Below are 13,687 nucleotides of genomic sequence, written 5' to 3'. Positions count from 1 at the left end.
ACTGACAACCACACTCACATCTGATCCTAGGCTTGGTATGATCCCACAATCTGTTTTATCTACATTGCCAAGGCCTACGACTGCTACATCGGTTGTTTCACCAACACCGACGATGATGCCACCACCGCCTATGGATATTTCATTTATGAGGCTTAATCTTCCTCAAGGTCCTGTTCAGTCGATCCCTCCTCGTTCATGCTATGACACAGAATCAACAGATGAATATGCTCTTGAGCTTACTTCACCTTTTTGAAAATCAAATGTATGCTGACCGTCTGAATTAAGAGCGTATGATGGACAATCAAAGAAAGCTGATGAGCTATGTCTCTTTCTGCCAAAAAGAGACCAAAGCCCTTCGTGAGATTGTTACGTCTCAGGGTGTGAAGATAAAAGAATAAGAGGACATGATTCTGCAGCTTACATGTAAAGAATATGAATTAAAGAAGCTCAGAAATGATGATGAAGATCCAGATGAGTCAGGTGCAGGGGGGAATGAGACGATACAAACTCACGGCTCATCCTTCGGTGTAGGAACGAGCGAGGTTGCTGGCAATGTTGACAATCAGTTGGTCATTTATCAAGACTCGACGAATGCTAAGCCAATTGAGTCGATAAAGCTAATACAGTTATATTTATTGATGGCGAGGGGGTGATCAGAAGCATTGTGAATGCTGATGAAATAGAAGTGGGATAGTTTATGGAACGGTCCTTAACACGAGAGCAGATCTCTATATTGCTGGGTTTGAATGAAGATGAGCTGAACGTGCTAGAGACTGAGAATGATGTGGAGTGTTGGGTCAAGAAATTGACCTAAGGGGGAGATTGCCGAGTCATAGATTTGACCTAAATGAAGTACATGAAAGATTGGAATCTTCTCAACCTCCTTTGAATTCTCTAAGTAATGGATCCGAGCACACCTTAGACATCCGAGCAAGCTTCTACTTAGCCGGGTACGATATTTTGCCTACCGGGCAAGGTTTACTTCAAGTAGTCTTCTTAAGTGGATATCCGAGCAGGGTTTGCAAATTAGTGCATTGCCGAATAAGGTACACTAGTTTATGTAAATCCGGGCAAGGTTCACTTTATCAAGCAAGTCTGTTCTTCAGAGCTAAGTATATTACTCTTCCGAGTAAGGTTTGGTTAACCAAGTCCAAGAAGCCAAGTGATTGGAAGACCAAGCAAGGTATTCATTAATAAGTATGATCCAAGTATGCTTGATAATCTAAAGGAATATCTCTAAGTAATATCGGGCAAGGTTCAGCTCAAGCAAGGAACAGTACTCCCGAGTACACTTTGCTAATAAGTTATTTTATAGCAAAGAGCTGAAATGGATCATTGAAGAACAAGGTTGCTCGTAAGAAGTTGTCGGGCAAAGTCTGGCAAAGTCAAGAAGACTGAAGTCTACTCGGTGAGTATTTTACTTGGTGAAATACTCTTTAAGTAAAGTCTACCCGGAAACTGAACCCGAGCACACTTCTATGTTACCAAGTTATGAAGGATGGCCGAGCATACTCGGAAAGACAAGACTGATGCAAAGCCTACCCGGAAGACTTGTTTTACACTTAGTTTATTTTGAATATGTAATTTGAGTATGTATGATTGTATTTAGGGTTTCTAGAAGGAATGACAGCTGTCTTAGGTTGGCAGGCCTATAAATAGAATATTTAGGACACGCCGCCAAAGAGAGGGCACACAGAGAGAGAGAGAGATAAGCCTTTACACTTTTCGGATAAGAAAGAATATTTCTTGAAAGTGACGGCTGTCCTAGGATTCATAGAAAACCCTAAATCGATTATCCACTTTGTATGATGAATGTTATATAAATGGAAATCTTTTGAGTGAATCATGTGTGTGCTTTCTACCTTTGATTATTCTTTGCAACCGTATGTTTGTTATTGATTCCGCCTTTAACAAACGGATATCTTTCTAAATATAGCAACCCGTTATGAACTCTCTTGTCTACGCATTAATCTGTGTGAGTTATGACATGATTAATTAAGATCCAATTGAAATCGAGGGGATCGACAAGTGGTATCAGAGCTGTTTACTGCTATTTTGGAAAGATTGTTGCTGATTGAAGATTTGAAGAAGAATGACGTAAGCAGACCACTGTTTCATTGATTTGTGACGTCAGCAGCCCTGTTTTTCATTTTTCTTCCAGATCTACAATCTACCGGTGTTTTCTCTTCCTTATTTCAATTAAAGTTCTAATCTTTATATCTAAATCTTGTTCTAATTACATCAGACACATCAGATCTGAGCATTCTGTTTCCAGATCTGATTATTTTTGAAACTCTGTTTTTACAAAGAAACTGATTTTTTGATTTCTCAAAAATGGTACATGTATCCATACCATAAAATTTGGGTACGAGTATGGGTACCAAGATTTATTGATTTTAGATACATGTACTTTCGAGTACAGGTACGGGCACGGTCCCGATCTCATCCCTACCTGTAGTTGTAGAAAAGCTTGGGCTGTGACTACAACTGTTTGAAAAAAACCTCATCCGCGATGTCGGAGTCGGATGGTGATGAAGAAGAAGATGCTGATGATGAAGAAGACATTGTTTAAAAATTTTTAGAGTATTGATGATGATAAAGATTATTTGATTATTTGATTTGAAATCATAATAAAATGTGAGTTTATATAGTACTACTTTTGGATTAAAAACAAAAAAAGAAAAAAAGAAGAAGCCAAAAGAGTCATTCAACAACGTTAAAATAACAAATCAATTAGTAATAATACATAAATAAAATAACAAATCAATTAGTAATTACATAATTAACACATATTATTCCTTTTAAACCGTAAAAAGCATAATGCATGGGCTTTTTTTAGCAAACTTAACACTAACGAGAAGTGATTATGCATATTTAAAGTGTCATGTTATCTTAACTTATGTTAGATGTTAGAGTATACCCGATGGCCTAATTGTCACGTTAAAACAATGATAACTTCAATAACCAATACTACGATAGACCAACAAATAAGTTCAATATATATTTTTCTCTCACTTTCCACCATAAATCTCACAAGGTTGGATATTCAGATATACAATTAATGTGATATTGTGGTAAGAAGCTTGGATTTTTCAGTGGAGATCCAAGTTCAAACCCCACAAACAACGTTTTGAAGGGGCCATGGGTGGCTCAATGAAGGAAGACTATGATCTTTGTGATCTCCAGTTCGATCTCGATGGCGTCCAGGTTTTACCACAAGTGGGTCTTCGGCGTGTGGGTTTTCCCCGGAACTGGAGATAACTTGGAGTCGTTTAAGAGCTCCGTGCAGCAGAGCTGGACTAGCTGGCGGTTGTTTTTTGTCATTGGGTTACGCCGTACGGAGACAATTGGCCATTCAAACAAAATTTAGTTAAGCTCATACATAAGTTTGCATTTCTTGTCAATACAATCATTTGAATACAATACATTTATCGTTAAAATACACAAAAACTATCATATCGAATCAAAGCCTGCACGCACATAAGCAACTAAACTGTTTCTTCGCTAAAAGTTAAAAAGATTGTCAAACTAATACCGAAAATCCTTATAGATCCCGAAACGTCAAAAAAGTCGGTACCTAATTGGCACCCGATATTAGGTATCCGATTTGGTATGACGTTATTGTGGCACATTCAATAACGTTGATAAAGTCGACCCCGAACCACCTCTCCCTCCCTCACACACTATATTTTGTTACATTATATATGACGTTATTGTGCACATTCAAACTGCCATGAGAAAGGCATGTATTTAATCAGAAGAGCTAAAACACATACCAAAACCAACATGCAAGTTTATACTTCAATTATATATAACTTAAAAAGAAATAAAATTACAAGTCACTATCTCATCTATTTTCCCAAAACACTACAACACTTATTAATGAACAAATCAACTGTACATTGGAAGCTCTTTCTGCAGAACCACCACTCTTTAGAAGTTACAAAACCTATCTCTCAAACAAGTATACATATATAAGAGAAAGAAAACCTACTTGTTTGCTTTAAAGTTCAACTTCTTGGAGATCATCATTAGACGACTGTGCAAAATCCGTCTTGTTTGGCATAAACGTATTACAATTGCCACCAGGATTCGCGCCTCCGCTCCAAGATGATGTTCTTCGTGACATGGAATGATTCGTAACCGATGATGTGGATGTTGATAATGATGATGATGATGATCCCTCTTTTGGCATATCATTCATTGATGCAAACTTTTGTATGCACATCGCTGATTGGCTGGTTGCAGAAGAAACCAAGGGAGGAGTTTGGTTATCAGCTGGCTGTTCGGGTGCTGCAGGGGCTGCGGTTGGAACAAAAAAGTTTGGGTTCGGGTTGGGTCGGCTGATGGTAGGAACGGCAGGTGATTGAAACAAGTTGGTCTGGTTTCCGCCGCCTTTGTTGAAAGTATCAACATACCTGTCATTAAAAAGTGCATAAAAGATGATAAGTTCTAATACCAAAAAACACTTTATTTTATCTAATAAATGAATAATAATAACTTACCTTGCTCGAACACCTGTTCTTCCACGAGCAGAAAAGTGATTTGTGGTGGGTGGAATCAGTGGGATTCCTGCAGTATTACTAGCGGGAGCTGAGCTGGCAAACTCAGAGCTCACAGATTCGGTTGATAAAGCGGTCTTTAGGCTATAATCGGGTGATCCATTCTGGAAAGTTGCGATTGTAGGCGGTGGAGCAAGGGCGGCTTCCTCTGCTGGCGGGTCAACCCCTTCTTCCACCCATCTCTTAAGTTTCTCATCATAATAGAACTTATTAGTGTCGCCCAACTTTGCCTACAAACACAAATGGGCCCATTTTGCTTATGCTTTATTAAGAAAAGTTATAATTATTTTGTAATAATAAGAAATTGTACCTGTTTGTCCTGGCGAGACGGTAGAATCCTACCAACCGTTTTTTCATAAAGCATGGACCGAAAACCAAAGCCACGGCGCCCTGAAGTCTTCCCAGATGATTTACTTTGTGAATCAGCAGAGTTTTCCTTCATTGTGTCATCCTGGTCCAACATCAATTTCTTTTTAAAAAAATATTCTTCTTATATTACCACATTTCATTATGATAAGTTTGCATTTTGAAAGTAACTATTTGATGTTGAATAATCAGAATGAGAACCTGCATGGGAGAGCGAACAAAAGCAGGTTCTGAAGCACTACGGTTATGAATCATATTTCTGTTGTTTCCATCTGCCTGATTGACTGGCTCCATAGATGCAGACGGCACTAAAGATGACATTGTCATTGCTGACTGACTGGTTAAAACCTTAGGGCCCATATGCGGGTGTTGATGATAATCGTGTTGGGCATTGCCGCCATATGTTGATGGAACAGGCGGCGGAAGGCCGCCAACAACACGATGGGCAGTGCTATCGATAAGGTTGATCAATTTACCAACTATTTTACCAGGTGCCACTAAGTTTGCAGAAAACCCTCCCTGCAAAACAGGAAAATAAGACATGAACACTAAAGTTTTTCTATTTATTTATATATTAAACTCGAGGGAGACCAGTACCTGTTGGTGAGCTTTTATCCTTTCCTCTAAGGATATAACCAATTGTCTCCAGATTTCTACCTCGGGGATTCGTCCAGTTTTTAATGATTTTGTGACAGCTTGACAGTACCTGAATAAAAATGTGATATTGTTCGACCCGTTATCAACCAAATGCAACCGAAATTTGACATGTTTCCTTGTAAATGAGTTGAAAGTGCCACCTCTAGAGGCAAAAAAAAGGTTAATGAAATGAGGAAAGATTATACATACTTTAAAGAGTCTGACAATCTTCCAACTTCAGCCAACATGTGTGCATAAACAAGTTTATAAGGTTGAAATGGAAGCAAGGTGAACTGAGAGTTTCCAAGCATCTTTGAATATTCATACACCTCTGTTCTCTGTTTGCGTCCAAAATTATATAAGGTTTTGTTAGTTTAACGAACCATTAATAATATATCAAATTATGTTCTTAAAAACTTCAGAAGGCTGTGAATTAGGGAATGTTTGTAGCGCACTAACGCTAACAATTGATAACCGATAAAACACAATTTTTTCCTCTTTGCTGAAAAAATGATAACGGACAACACGATCCAAATTTATATATTAATAATTAGAAACCATTAACTGGTTGTTCTGTGTTTGATTCAAGTAACAGAAAATGAGGCAAGACCTGAATAGCCTCAGGGGAGGCGTATGTACGGGGATGTTTCCAGTGATCTGCACCAATGAGGCAGAGTCTAGCAGTGTCTGAATATGGTTCAAAGTTTGCTTCTGCAACTAAGTAGCAAATGTGGGCTGCAATAATCTGGATCACATTTTTTTAAGGCATTATGAACCAAATCCAAATATTAAAGTCATGCAAGGTAATGCGTTCACGTATACTTACATTACTCCTTTCCTTCCACAAACAATCTCCAAGATGAATAAGCACCAGTTCATCATCTTTTGTTCTGTTGGCAGTGATTACTGCCAAATTATCCTCCCAGTCATCAAGCATACCATTAGGACTAAGCTGACCCTAATGAAAAGAAACAACCAAGATTATGTCATGAGAAACAAATTTGAATAACTAGATCAAGTTGTGTTGACCCGCCATAACTTTATTTCCATTTTCTATAAGTTAATGGCTACATACTAATGAGCCACATTACCTGTGTAGGCTGTTGTTGGAACATATTTACAGCACCACCATTTGTTGTAGCTTCGGCTGCAAATACATCTGCTGGTTGACCAGCAATCAGCAGACATAATGTCCGCAACGGCGATCCTGATACAAACTGGCCAAGAGCCATTTTCTTAATCGTCTCTACATAAAACTGCAATAAAAGTCGCATAAGGTAAAATTAAAATTTGATGACAAATAATGTTAAGAAAATATAGTTTCTCTCAAGGAAAGTTAATCAAGCTGAAAGGACCAGGGGAAATGATACGTGGCATAATCAGTGGGTCAATAAAGGCAGGTAATGGATCAAAATGAATCTGGTCGGTTTGAGCCAACCTATAAAACACTTTTTTGTCTTTTCTTTTCTTTCTTTCCTTGAAGTTAAAAAATATAATGTCTTTGGTGTAACTGAAAACCTAAACTACTACTAAGATAAGAAAATTTTCTGATTTAAAAACGGCATCTAGAAGGTTTTGTGCATTTTGAATATACTTTTTTGTGATGCTCAAAACTTGCAGCATGAGTTATCTTTTAGAACTCCACCAAAGTGATCCATTAGCGGCAAAATAAAACCCAAAATAACCTGATTACCGGTTAATGTGGTCAGAAACGCCAGCCCTAAGACTGGAACAATGGAGGGATGCATATGTGTATCTGTGTGTGTAGAGAGAGAGAGAAACCTGATCACCAAGTTGTGCTGCAAGAACAAGTGCGGGCCCCCACAAGTGACCCTCTTGTGCACGAAAAAGAGCCTCCTTCTTTCTACCAGAAACAAGCAGAGTTTGGACTTCCGCAGCGGTTTCCTAAATCATAACACATACATTATACATAGGCATTCTAACAAAAAGCAATTTCATCATGGGAGGAACAATTAGGATGCATTTCTAGTAGGAGGAGAAATAGAGAACAATCAATACCCGAGTTTGTATTTCTGAAGGTACATGTTGCAAGCAATGAGCAAAAGCACCGCCCTTCACAGAAGCAAATAGCCTAGCAACAGCTACTTCTGGAGCATCATTTTCCTAGTTGAAGAATCAAAAGGCCATATATATAAGTTCAAACTCTTAACAAACAATTTGTTGACAATTTTTATGAAGAATGCAACAAAGCAAAACGTCATCATCATATAGCTATGTAACTAAACTAAAGTCGATCTGATCAGTATATACGGAAGTGGCAATATCGACCCATTTTATGAAGAAAAAAAAAGTGTTATCTTTTACCTTTATGCTAGTGTCTGAACCCAAAGGAGATCTCAATTTCCCGTAATGCTGTAAGGCTATTTTCAGCAACGAAAAGAGCAATCTTAGAGCTTCACCTTTGTTATAATCTACATCAGAAGTTTGAGTGAGTGTAATTCTATCATCAATCCATTTGTTCAACTCTTTACTCCCAGCATTTCCACCAGAAAGTGGGCCAGGACACGGTTGCTGACAGAGATTGTGAAAATAGTCATGTACATCTGCACCTCCAGTAGCAACTTCTGCTAAGTTAAGAACAGACATTGACCCTGAACTCGAACCCTTCAATGAGAAACACACAAAACTGTGAATAAAAGTTTAAAAAATCTTATTATAATATATGAATATTGACTTCTGGTTAAGATGAGTGACGTCTAGATTTTTGTTTCGCGCTTCTCTCTCCTATTAAATAATTAAATATCTAAAATTTATTCTAATATTTTATTAAAACTTACAAAATCATAAGAAAATTTTGAGCTACATCTTATCTCAAAATATAATTTTTTTAATTCTTAAATCATCATTATTTGTTATTTATAATTCTTAAATTTTGCGCGGGTTTTTACTAGTATATATATATATATATTCTTCACAAAATGCTAGTGGGGTGTTTAATTCGAATTTATTCAAACTAGTTGGTTTACCCGCGCTTCGCGACGCAGGCATGGAATTGCGAGTTGTTTTTGTTAGTTAACGTTCGTATATGCATATCCTAATTGAAATGTACGTTGGGAGTTTAGTTACATGATGTCTGGACGGAGCATTCATAGCTTCGTTACAAAATGTTAAAGATAGCATTACATACATAGTTTCACATAAAGGAAAGTCATAGATGTTGTTGACTTCTTATTTATAATGCATTTCTTATTTAAAATATGCATATAGATTAGACGAAGCATACATGGCTTCGTTACAAAATGTCAACACTGATGCATATATAGTTTATGAAGCACAAACCTTCGTTACCAATGTTAAAGCTGCCATTCTTACATCAACAAAGTGTATCTGCAATTACATGGGAAGGTAGATGTCGAATCACACAACAAATAATCTGATTGTCTCCTTAGCGAAACTGAAAAACTGCCCAATGTTATCATGGTCAACAAAAACCAAAGCTGGCTTTTATAAAGTCAAGTAGTTCTATAATATAATTTGACAAAATCATATGGTTATTTAACTATTTTGATGACCAAACAATTTCATATTAAAATGCTAATGTAAATATGTGTGACACTTAGTAGAAAGTTTAGTATTTCTCAAAAATTAAATATTACAATTCTAAATTTCTAATGTTTTGAATAATAACCCACAGAAAGAACTAATACAGGTGATCTCATAAAAATGTCCTACCATTTACTATTACTATTGTAGACATTCATTCTTGGACCCATGGTGTTATAGTGATATTGGTCCTTCAACTAAGCTAATATTTATAAATTTGAGTTCTTAAAGTTTTAAGTAGAATCAGCCTGGATTAAACCCAACACCTTACAATAATTACAGTTTCAAAAGTTCTTCAAAAGTTACAATGTGTGTATTTTATTTTTCACTTTTCCCTCTACAATATGAAATTTGAAACATTATTCTTCTACACAAATTGAAAAATGTACAACCACACACATAAACCTGTCATCCACAGTCATCAATCCAAATTTAGAATCTTCAACATCCTAACAGATTATTCAAACACATGGCAATAACTTAGGCAAAAGGTAAATCAACTTACCTAGTTGTTTAACAATATGACATAGTTCTTTCTTCCTTTTATAAAGCATCTGATGAACTTGCAGATTGCAACCATGTCGATATTATGGTCTGTCCGGCTTCCTTGCAGATTGCAGATCCATGAACATTAGTTGAAGCAGCGAAACCAATATAGGAGAAAAACCCCGTGGGTAACGCATTTTTGTCTTCAAATGGTTGAATTTCATTATTTACTTACATAAACACTTAAAATAGTATAATAAGCATTTTTGACTTATGATGAAACAGCTGAAGCTGGTTTTAACCCGAACCGATTTTGGTATAGAACCTGATTTGTATATGAAGAAACATGAAACACCTTACCATCAGAGCTATCAAACACCTTACCATAAGAGCTATCAAACACCTTACCATCCAGATAATCAATTGAATAACTGAACTTGTCCAATTTCTTCTCCAATTTTTTCACCGATTTCCCGTTCCAGAAAACCTAAAATTCTGGCCGTGAACAAAACCTAAGCCGAGAGTTCAACTCCTCTATATCAGAATGAATATAAAATCAGCGGCTAAAGAGTTGTTATGTGTTTCTAAGAATCGCCAACGGTTAGTCTCTGAATGCCCCTGGAATAAGAAAGTCCATTAAACTTTGAAACCCCAGCCCGCCGTGATCATCCGGCGAAGGTCAGCGAGCCTCCTTCTTCTGGTTGCCATAAGCGTAAACGAAGAACAGGGGAGGCAGGTATACAAGGACACGTCAAAAGCAGAGTTAATACGTGTCAAGATATGTAGGTTTTAAAGGAGTTGTACAACATGCATTAGTAATAGTAGCACTACAACAGTACCATTCTGTGAGTACCACAAACTTTGCACTTAATATATATATATAGTTCAATCCCTCTTTAACTTTTATTTTAGAACACTTTATCTCAAATCTTTCATTGTTAATATTCACCCACTAACTCAGATGAGGATTGAACTTGAGCCTTCATACCACTAGGTCACAACGGGGGATTATTAAATTTTCAACTAGGTAGTAAAACCTCCATACATGTAATAGTTATAATCAAAATGACACGCATCAGGTTTGTTACAATACCATAATGATTATTAAATTTTCAGCAAGGTTTGTTATAACCGTTTTAACAACTTGATTCGTTAGTTAACTGTAGTTGATTCGTTATCAACTGTAGCTACTTTGTGCTCCTTTATTCGTCACCTTGAATCATTGATTCGTTACTGTGATTCGTTAAGTTGAATCATTGATTTTTTTACTCTGATTCGTTACTTTAAATCCTTGTTCGTTAATCTTATTCGTGAGATTAATTCGTCAACTTAACCTGATTCGTTGACTCAGTTCGTTAGTGATTCGTTATCACTTCGTTAAAAACTAATTGTGTGGTACTGTTCCTTCAATTCATTATATTTCCTGTTCACAAGCCTGTCGACTGCACACAAGCCCTGTATGGTCTACATCAAGCCCCGAGAGCTTGGTATGCCACGCTTGCCGACCATTTGACTGATAACGACTTCAAGAGAGGGACTGTCGACTGCACTTTATTTTATAAGAATATTGGTGATGATCTTCTCCTCGTTCAGATATATGCCGACGACATCATCTTTGGGTCAACAAATGACAAGTTATGTAAAGAGTTCGAGAAGTCAATGCAAACCACGTTCGATATGAGCTCGATGGGAGAGATGACCTTCTTTTTAGGGTTACAAATTCATCAGTCTGAGAAAGGAATCTTTCTTCACTAGACTAACTATGTGAACGATGTCTTGAGCCAATTCAAGATAACTGCCGGAAAAAATCCTTCAACTCCTCTCCATGTGGGCCACAATTTATCACCGGATGAATTGAAAGATACCGTCGATCCTATCCTTTATCGAGCTATGATTGGTTTCTTAATGTATCTTACTGCTTCTCGACCTGAAATAATGTTTGCAGTTTTTTTATGTGTTAGGTACCAAGCAAGTCCCCGAGTGACTCACCTGGCAGCGGTCAAGCGTATTCTTCAATATCTGAGGGGTAATCCTGACATCAGGTTAGGGTACCCCAAGGACGATAATTTTGAACTCACCGCATTTTCTTACTCAGACTATGGAGGGTGTAAGATTAATTTCAAATCGACTACAGTAGGTGTCAATTCTTAGGAAGCCGGCTTGTTTCTTGGCAGTGTAAGAAGCAGACAACGGTCTCCACTTCAACCGCTGAGGCAGAATATGTGGCAGCCACGAGTTGCTGCTCACAGTTTTTATGGATCCAACAACATCTGCGCGACTACGATTTGAAGTTTCTTACAACTCTAATTTTAATTGATAACTCTGCTGCCATTAGCATAACCAAAAATCTCGTACAACACTCTAAAATGAAACATATCGAAATTCGATATCATTTCATACGGGATTGTTTTGAAAAGAAATTAATTAATCTTGAGAAAGTACATACCGATTTTCAAAAAGCCGATCTATTTGCAAAGGCATTTAACAAAACTCGTTTTAACTTTTTGTTTGGTTTAAATGGAAACAAGGATAATTATATTTATTTTTGGTTTATTTTTCTTTCTTTTTATTCTGTTTTGGATTTTGGGGGTGAAATAGAAAATACAAAAATATTGTGCTTTTAGTTTGTATAGATAAAACCCAAAAACACAAAAAAACATTGAAAAATTTGAAAAAGTCAAAAATATTGTGTTTTCCTGTTTAAAATAATTTGAAAATCCAAAAACATTAAAAAAAATATGTTGAAAAACCCAAAAATATAGACTTTCAGTATGTATAGAAAAATCCAAAATACCAAAAAGATTGTTATGCACGTTTATTTTGTTTTTATAAAAAAAATCCGAAAAAAATTGTGTTTTATGTATGTAAAGAGAATTTTTTTTTTTGCATACTTACGCTGAAAATTATGTCAGTCACTTACATTTGAAGGACATATACGTGTATATGTTTGGTCCTGATGTTTACTTGTAAAACATTCTGGATAGCCATTTACCTGACAATGGAATGTAGTTGAGGCGAGTGTTATGCGTTTTACTTTATTTTCTCGCTGAAAAGTATGTCAGTTATTTAAGTTTGTGGAACATGCTTGCATGTTTTGGTCCTGTTATCTACTTGTAGATGATAGGATAGCCTTTAATCTATGGACTGAAAGTGACTGGGGCGATTGAATTTTTATTTTTTTTGCTCCTCAAATTTGAGTTTTGAAGCAAAAAGATAAAATGAGTACATTGATCATCTGGTCCCATATCCAGTAAGAAATAAGCTTAAAAGACTGATTGCTTAATTGCATTGGTGCATTGATAGGCCTTAAACAAACTGTTAGAGTAAAGTATGTGATATAAACATAAAGAAATGCTAAATTGAAAGAAGTGTTAGTCTCTAACGAAAATCTCGGTAAGGATGACAGAAATGTAATAGCCTATCATACTCAAGCCTTATATTTGTTTGATCACTAAAAATAAAATAAAGCAACTAACAAGCTTTAGGGTTCTGGATACTGTGAGTCTTTATGCGGCTTAACCATCTGGGTATTCATATGCATGAATATTTCATTCTCTTTTAGAGCAAACTCAAAGTCATTAAACTTGATCACTGCTGTACCTTGTACAAATTTAAAATACCGACTTGATCATAATGCACTGTTAGTCATACATTTGTTCCTCCCTTGTGCGCATCTCAATACCAGTAAGAAACAGACCCCAGGGGATACAATGTATGTAAGCCGACAGATGGACTCGCGCATACTCACTAACAGTAAAGGAAATTTAATGCATTGCTAAAAAATTTCTATAAATTCAAATTTTGATCGACAATATAATGGTTTAAGTCAAGTTGGGGTGATACGGTAAAAAGCAAATTAAGCTTGAACCGAGATTAGAGGCTGATAATTTCTGATATTCTGTGCTCTAATTGAACATTTAATCATATCACAGATGCGGTTGAAAATTTGTTATAAGATTTACGTTGACAACAATATCAATGACTGACTAAACGCCAGTCATAATATCTCTCAAATATAAAACTGTGATGGAAGGACAATTTGGTCAATATGATTCTCTGCTTAAACTCGTCAA

General features: G+C 36.4%; 1 protein-coding gene across 1 annotated transcript; it reads right to left on the bottom strand.

The window, feature by feature from the left end:
* Nucleotides 1-3,856: 3,856 nt before the first annotated feature.
* Nucleotides 3,857-8,223, bottom strand: LOC143597174 (protein transport protein SEC16B homolog). Its single transcript, XM_077075755.1, has 12 exons — nt 7,890-8,223; nt 7,584-7,688; nt 7,347-7,469; nt 6,656-6,820; nt 6,391-6,522; nt 6,175-6,309; nt 5,775-5,902; nt 5,526-5,634; nt 5,130-5,447; nt 4,873-5,013; nt 4,506-4,792; nt 3,857-4,418 (listed from the first exon to the last, which is right to left on the bottom strand). The coding sequence occupies exons 1-12, from the start codon at nt 8,169-8,171 to the stop codon at nt 4,004-4,006; spliced, it is 2,340 nt and encodes a 779-aa protein (XP_076931870.1). The 5' UTR covers nt 8,172-8,223; the 3' UTR covers nt 3,857-4,003.
* Between the last annotated feature and the right edge of the window lie 5,464 nt (nt 8,224-13,687).

The sequence above is a fragment of the Bidens hawaiensis genome, unplaced genomic scaffold (assembly GCF_021521415.1).
Source record: "Bidens hawaiensis isolate Kalapana, Puna unplaced genomic scaffold, B.hawaiensis_p1.1 tig00047692_1, whole genome shotgun sequence".
Taxonomy (NCBI): Eukaryota; Viridiplantae; Streptophyta; class Magnoliopsida; order Asterales; family Asteraceae; genus Bidens; species Bidens hawaiensis.
This window is presented reverse-complemented; position numbering and strand designations above follow the sequence as displayed.

Bases quoted from the DNA above. Each gene is read 5' to 3' on its own strand.
- LOC143597174 (XM_077075755.1), bottom strand. From the start codon at position 8,171: ATGTCTGTTCTTAACTTAGCAGAAGTTGCTACTGGAGGTGCAGATGTA. The intron at 7,470-7,583 runs GTATTGATTGTT...GTTATGATTTAG, and splicing joins CTTCAGAAATACAAACTCGG to GAAACCGCTGCGGAAGTCCA. The intron at 5,635-5,774 runs GTATGTATAATC...ATTTTTATTCAG, and splicing joins AGATTGTCAGACTCTTTAAA to GTACTGTCAAGCTGTCACAA.